This window comes from Porites lutea, chromosome 7 (assembly GCF_958299795.1).
Source record: "Porites lutea chromosome 7, jaPorLute2.1, whole genome shotgun sequence".
NCBI lineage: Eukaryota > Metazoa > Cnidaria > Anthozoa > Scleractinia > Poritidae > Porites > Porites lutea.
The window spans coordinates 33,973,640-33,981,139 of NC_133207.1; the positions used below are offsets into that span (position 1 = coordinate 33,973,640).

Here is a 7,500-nt window from a genome sequence, read left to right on the forward strand (position 1 = left end):
CTCTGCATTCTTTACTGCCTATTTTTAGCGTTGTCACGATCTTAAGAGACCTGACTGTTGTACCCGGGATTAAGATTCTTTGTGTATTGTATTTGCGTTATGATGTGGCATTCACATTTAAATGATATGAAATTCCTAAAACAAAACGTTTTATACCCAAAGGGTACGACAGTGAGCATGAGTCAGCCGAATAGATCTATAGGAAGGAGAAAAACCCAGAATAAGACGTCTGACATATGGCACATTAAGATGAAAAATTTCAAACATAAAAATCCATAGATGAGATGACGTTGTTGAGGTTTCCGTTGAAAAATAAATAAATAAATAAACGAAGATAAAGGACTGACGGGGACTTCGTGACAGAGAAAAGGTAGGCTTGTTTTATGGTCGGGTATTCAAACAGATGGCAGTGAAACAAGGCTAATATCTTCTAGTCATAGAATTGTTGTCTAAAGTTAAAATAGCATTTAAAAAGATGTAAAACGAGTTGCAGGAATAAAACCAACAAATACTCCCACTGCGCTTTATTCTCTTTTCATACATGGGAGTGTAACTAAGGAAAGAATGTCAAGGGATTCGTGACTGGGGGGAAAGTGCGACAATATCCTGACTCTGTCAGACTATTTCATACTTCAACACCTCTGAGAAGTGTAGAACTAAGTAAAGAATGACAGTGGTTTCGTATGACCAGGGGAAAAGTGTGACATTATCCTTACTTTGTCGGACTTTTCCACACTTCCACACCTCTGAGAAGTGTGGAACTAAGTAAAGAATGACAAAGGGTTCATGACTGGGGGAAAGTGCGACAATATCCTTACTTTGTCAGACTTTTCCACACTTCCACACCTCTGAGAAGTGTGGAACTAAGTAAAGAATGACAAAGGGTTCATGACTGAGGGAAAAGTGCGACAATATCCTTACTTTGTCAGACTTTTCCACACTTCCAGACCTCTGAGAAGTGTAGAACTAAGTAAAGAACGACCTAGGGTTCATGACCGGGGAAAAGTGTGACATTATCCTTACTTTGTCGCACTTTTCCACACTTCCACACCTCTGAGAAGTGTGGAACTAAGTAAAGAATGACAAGGGCTTAGTGCCTGTGGGAAAAGTGCGACAATATCCTTACTTTGTCAGACTTTTCCACACTTCCACACCTCTGAGAAGTGTGGAACTAAGGATGAAAAAGGAAAGTATGGATCTTGTGGCCAGCACTGGACATTTGTGATTCTTCAACGTAAATTTTTTAAAAAATTCGGTGAATACAAAACCTCAACTAACCACAAGCTTATATACAATCAAACTAGGTGAACGCTTTGGTAACTGAAATTTTACTCTACATTTCTTCATTTCCTGAGCATATAGAAACTCGGGCTATTTTTTTATCATCAGAAAACTTTCGTTGAATTTGAGTGCTTGATCTGAGTACAAAATTAAACTTGAGGACAATAAGGCATAACTGAGTCGTGCCGCTTAGCCCTCTTAGTATGATATGATGACGCTGATGGCCATGGTAGCCTGGCAACACGTCCGTTCTCAAAAATTTTATACCTAGGATTAAATAGGCCTAGCCTGAATTTCAGTCGTCTCCTCCAGTCGCAAAGTGCTCAAATTCAGGATAAAATAAACCGTGCTCACGGTTTGGTAAAGCTGCCGAATGTTTTTTTTCTTGTTAATAATAATGATAATAATAATGGAATTTATATAGCACTTATACATCGCTGTTATAAGCGCTTCACAATGTAAAAAGGACATAAGAATATCATTAATCACAAGCTTACATATAACCCTACTGTACATATTGGGAAATTTATAGCATACACATCTTAAAAAGGAAAGAAAACGAAAACAAATATGAACTAAATGTCATATACCTTTTTAAAAAGAAACGTTTTCAACTTACATTTAAAAAGATTAACATCAGAACAAGCTCGAATTTCAAAGGGGAGCTTGTTCCATAGTCGGGGGCAGCAACGGAAAACGCTCGCTAGCCATAAGTTTTCATGTTAAAATTTGGTTCTTCAAGGCGTAAATGATCCCTTGAATTGATGACCGTAATGTCTTTGATTGATGGTAAAAGTTTAAAATATCTTCAAGATAACGGGGACCGGAGCCATTCAATGTTTTAAAAGTTATTAACTTTATTTTAAAAATAATTCTCTCCTCAACAGGAAGGCAGCAGTAAAGATCTCTTTGTGTCTCGGTCATGTGATCTAGTTTTTTGAGACCGGCGATAATTCGAGCAGCCGCATTCTGAACGGACTGCAACTTAACTATGTCCCGTTTTTGGGCACCAAAAAGAAGAGAAATGCAAAAGTCCAACTTCGAGCTAACAAAACTGTGAATTATAATTTCTGTGGTACTTTTACTAATGTATTTCCCCATTTTAGAAATATTTCGTATGTGATAGAAGGCACCCTTAACTATTGTATTAACATGACGTGAAAGTGACATTGTGTCGTCAACAATCACGCCAAGATTGCGAGCCTGTTGAGAGGGCCTGATGTTTTCCATGCCAACAGAAATCGTGGGAGGGGGTAACGAATGACGAAAACGGGAGTGCAGAAAGAGAAATTCTGATGTATCATTGTTAAGCTTTAACTTGCTGGCAGTCATCCACAAATTGTTGTCAGCAACGCAGTTCTCAAGACGTTGTTTTGCAGCCACTAGATCAGAGGTGTCATTGCAATCAAAAGACGTATAAAGCCGCGAGTCATCAGCATAAAAGTGAAACGACAAGCCATGCTCACGAACAATATCACCGCGATGACTATCGATGGCTTTGAGGATGTCATCCTGTACTCGAATCAGAGCTGTTTCACAGCTATGATTAGCTTTACAAGCAGACTGAAGTTCCTCATTTAATCCATTTGAACATAAATATTCCCAGAGTTGTGTAGCCGCTACTTTCTGTCGCCTTGGACACAAGCATAAGGTTCGATACCGGTCTGAAGCTTGAATAGAGCTCGGTGTCAAGAGACGGTTTTTTAAGAAGAGGAGGTAAAATAGCCATTTTCATAGGCAGAGGAACTTCACCACTTTCTAAAGAGCAATTAACAATCTTTGTTATGATTGGTACCAAATCAGAAAAGCACAACTTGAGTTAGTTAGAAGGAATGGGGTCTAGAGGGCACGACTTCCTAGCCATTTTAGTAATTAATTTGCTCTGTTCGACAGCAGTAGTCCAGCTTGAACTGGTTAAATTCACATTAGATAGAGGGATTATCAAAACGGGAAAATCGGAAAGGGATATCAGGCAGTGCCAAAGAGTCTAGATTCGATCGAATTGTAGCAATCTTGCTTGAGAAAAAATCCGCGAAGTTGTTACATAATTCTTTTGCATACTCGCAAGAAGGGTAACACTTCTCCAGTGTCAGGTTTAACATTCGCTCAATGGCGGAAAACAACACCTTGTGATTGCCTTTGTTTTCTTTTATCAAATCAGAGTAAAACTCCATCTTTGCCGATGTAATTAAAGACCTGACTTGTTTGCATTTGTCTTTGTATAGTTGTTGGTGTACAGTTAGTTTGGTTTTTCGCCAGTGCCTCTCCAGTTTACGCCGTTCACGCTTTGCAGACGCAATTTCATCATTATACCATGGCGTGGAATGCCTTAAGGTGACCACACGTCTTTTTACGGGCGCATGGATTTCAAGAAAACCATCAAGATCATTTTGATACTGTACTAATAAATCGGTTACATTTGAAGCCGGGGAGGTGAAAACAGGCAAAGTTGTCAGATCTCTTCGTAAAGCCTCTATATCTACACTTCGCAGTTTTCGATAGGTCTTTTCTACTCTACGAGCAGTGGGCTTATCCAATGTCAACTTGCAGTGTACCGCATAGTGATCAGATAGGTCAGGGTCCTCAACCCTACAGTTCAAAACATTTTCCTCGTTTGCCCTTGTAATTATCAAGTCCAGCGTGCCCTTACGCTTGTGTGTAGGCTCTGTAACATGCTGGGCCAAGTTATAAGAGTCCAGAAAATAAAGAAATTTAGCCGCCAGACGATCACGAGATGGTTCATTTACCTGAAAATTGAAGTCACCCCTGATCAAAAGCCTACCAGAGGAAACTGAGAAGTGTTCGAGCAGATCGTTGAAATCATGAAAGAACTGGCGGAAGTAAGTTTATTAACTTTTGACGAAGGAGGGCGGTAAACAACTACAACTCTAACAACTGTTGATGCAGTGTGCAGTTTCACCTCCAAGTATTCAAAAGAGGCATAACTGTTACAATCAACCCTTTCGATTTTCAGGCTTGTGTTATATAACAGGCCAATACCACCACCAGATCGTTTTTTTCTCGGTACGTGGATGAATGAATATCCCCGGGGACTCAGCTCATTCACAACACGATTGGATTCTCCATCTGATCTGGTCCAAGTTTCAGTAATCCCCAAGATGTCAATTTGATGATCAACTACATAGTCTTTGATAAATAATGCCTTATTATTTATAGAGCGCGCATTCAAAAGACCCAAAGACATATGGCGGGCATTGCTGGCCTTTAAAGGCAAGCGTTGAATGGTAATCAGGTTATTGGGATTACGACAATTAGGCGTATGAGCTTCTGTTGATGACTTCGATGTGTATGGTACGCGGCTGATGAAACATACTGGTTTTCCATGTTCCGTATTGACGATGATGTTGTATTTATTGTCATCAGGCTTGAGCGACAAGTGGGCATTGTTTTCGAAATAATGCGAGTAGATGTTGAATAGTTGCATGATAAATGGCTGTTTTTCTGTCGATGAGATACTTTATCTTTTTCCCAGGGAAAGCGGTCTGACTTTTACCAGATATCAAGACATATTCATTTGTATTCGAGATGATTCCAAAAGAGACGGTTTCAAGGCATAAAAGTACCAAAATCAGAGAGCGCACAAAGCCGTGGCACATCATTGTAGCGCTTCGCGCTTCGCCGCTCAGACGAACCATATTAGGCTGGGAAAACACCTTTGGCACCCAGGGTAGCAGGGTAGCAGGGTAGCAGGGTGACTCGACACCGTAAATGTCAACAACCTCCCCGGCAAACAGAATTTGAAGACAAAAATGAATTGAAAAACTATAGTCTTGGTGCGTGTTGATGATAGCTCCTCGGTATTGCACTTTCTGTCCATCAACGGAAAACCCCAAATTCGTTTAGAAACTAATTCCATTGTTCTTTTCCACTCATCCGTATATCACCGCCACAAGGTCGCGTGCATTTGCCCAGTTGTATCCTCCTACAGCACCATGGCGTATCGTGTTGTTCTGCAAGTTGGGTCCGACTTTTTTCCAGACAAGACAATCCACCTTTTATCCAACTTTTAGAGGTAAATATTATTCTTCTTTTACTTTCTTTTAGTCTAGTTAATTCACAGTGTTTTTCGTTAATGGAATTAAAAGATCACTCAGATCAGTGAGCCAGTTCACTGAAGGGCAAACGACTTGAATAATAATCAATAAGGCAGAGCAGGGCTGAGTGCATCGCTAGTGCAGGCCAGCCACAGTAAAAACGCGGCTCTATAGTTTCTGATACTCTCAACTGGCTTTCGAATTCCGGCACTTACGAGGAGTTAACCTTTTAAACTGTCTGTGTGTTCATTAAAGACGAAAAAGAGAAGGGATATATCTGAATTAAAATTGAGAAGCGGATAGTACTCAAGCAGTACCTTATTGGTAAAATATAGAAGTCGCTTTCTGCCAGCTCCTAGTTCATTTCTTACAGCAACTTGCGACCCTTACCGATGCATCCTCGGAAATGGAGTATGATCGAAAACAAATAATTCATTTCCATGGTTGTGTGATTGTTCTTAAGAACTGGCGAAAGATTAATAGAGCATACAGATCGCTGGCAAACCCCGCTTTGGAGATTATCCTGAGGTTTATTTAAACAGGTAAAGGTGGCCATAATCGCGGTAGGACCTAACAACAATCTTTAGCCTTCTTAAATCGCCAAATACAACTTGTTTTTTTAAGAAAACTAAGGAGATTTATTTCGTGATTCAGTATTCTTTGAAAACTGGCGCATGATCAATAGAGCATTCAGTTGTTACAGGTTTAAAATTCCTCGAAAAAAACTCATTATATCACAAAAAAAATGGAAAAGAGAAATAAAGGAAACTCGAATTTTGTTCCAAAGGTACATCACAACAGAAGATGAACGAATTAACCACAAAGACATAAATGCTCTCCGATGTCAACTTGTTAATGACCATAACATCCTTCACATGTGACCATAGGGAGCTTTTAATTAATCAGCAAAGACGAAGTATGGCGACGGCAACCAAAACTACACTATATTAAAGAACTTCGGCGTTGTTTTAAGCTTTATCACGAATGTATTAATTATCACTCTTTTTTGAGTATTTTGTGCACACTGGGTGGTCAAGGAACAAGGCTGACGTAGATTTTTTTCCTTCATGTCAACACGCAACCAACTACAATAATATACAGACAGTTATTCAGAAGTGATATTAAAAGACTTAAAAAACAACAGCAAACAACTTTGTACTCCACTTTAATTTACATTATAAAAAAATATTATTAAATATAGGGAGAAACCCATAAGGGGTTGAACCCGTTATGATTTTCTGATATAGGGAGAGTACAGGCTGCCCATAATAACCATTGAGGGCTAAAAATTTTGTATGCAAGTTTCTTCATTTCATCTGAAAAAATGTTGATGATGGCTTCTCTTTGTTTTACACTATCATCGAACCAAAACCACCACAGATTCCTTTGTTCCTTTCCTCTCATCCATTGCTCCTAAAATGAAAATCATTTATCAACGCCCCGAGGCTTTAAATCCTCCTATTCAATCAAATATTCGTCATCGTAGGTTCTTACTTCTCGAGAACACGGTTCTAAAACTCGGCTTCGATTTCAGCTTTTAAAAGTGAGTATTATTCTGTCTTTTGCTAAATTTATAGTGTTCTTATCAATCGCTGAATCTTCATCTTCGGCGATCCAGGGGCAGTCAGTAATTTTTAACGTTGGGAGGATTCTGGGCGGATGAACGTGTTCAAGCCGAGTGCTCGACGGAAAACGTTCGTCGCGCCGTTCCTCATGTCCACTCGACTAACTGTTCCTAGGTCCCCGAGGATATCGAATATTCTACCCTATGGTAAGGAAACCAATTACTTTCATGCGGAATTTTTGATGAAACATTTTCCTATAAGATGATCCCAGCTCAACAGGGCAGGTAAAATGGCACAGAATATAATGTTTATTGCCAAAATAAGAGAAATCGGGTGGAATCTTAGACCCTAAAAGCAAGGTTAAACGCCATTAAAAAAAAACTTTTAGGGGAATTACGATCGACTGCGCGAAAAGGTGCATGGTTTTCTGATCCCCTCAACGTACTGCAACTAAGTTACGGACTGTTGCACTCTAAATTGTTTACCTTTACAAGAAATGAGAAATACTCGGCGAACATCGGCCCAATAGCTTTAACTTAGACGAGCCGCGTTTTCAAACTATTACTTTTCGATCATCTTCACACCTGAAGCCTTCTGCA

At 39.6% G+C, this 7,500-nt stretch overlaps 2 protein-coding genes across 2 annotated transcripts in view; one reads left to right on the top strand and one right to left on the bottom strand.

Moving 5' to 3' along the window:
• Nucleotides 1-1,998: 1,998 nt before the first annotated feature.
• LOC140944836 (uncharacterized) overlaps nucleotides 1,999-7,500 on the bottom strand; it is a 5,561-nt gene continuing 59 nt past the window's right edge. The window contains exons 1-3 of the mRNA XM_073393938.1: nucleotides 7,467-7,500; nucleotides 3,343-4,028; nucleotides 1,999-2,914 (exon numbers count right to left, since the gene is read on the bottom strand). The exon at nucleotides 7,467-7,500 is cut by the window's right edge and continues 59 nt beyond it. Of these exons, the coding sequence (XP_073250039.1) occupies nucleotides 1,999-2,914; nucleotides 3,343-4,028; nucleotides 7,467-7,500 (1,636 nt within the window). The remainder of the gene's footprint in view (nucleotides 2,915-3,342; nucleotides 4,029-7,466) is intronic.
• Nucleotides 5,852-7,500, top strand: part of LOC140944129 (battenin-like) — a 4,734-nt gene continuing 3,085 nt past the window's right edge. Inside the window, exon 1 of the mRNA XM_073393251.1 lies at nucleotides 5,852-5,878. The gene's annotated coding sequence lies outside the window, so the exon portion shown is untranslated. The remainder of the gene's footprint in view (nucleotides 5,879-7,500) is intronic.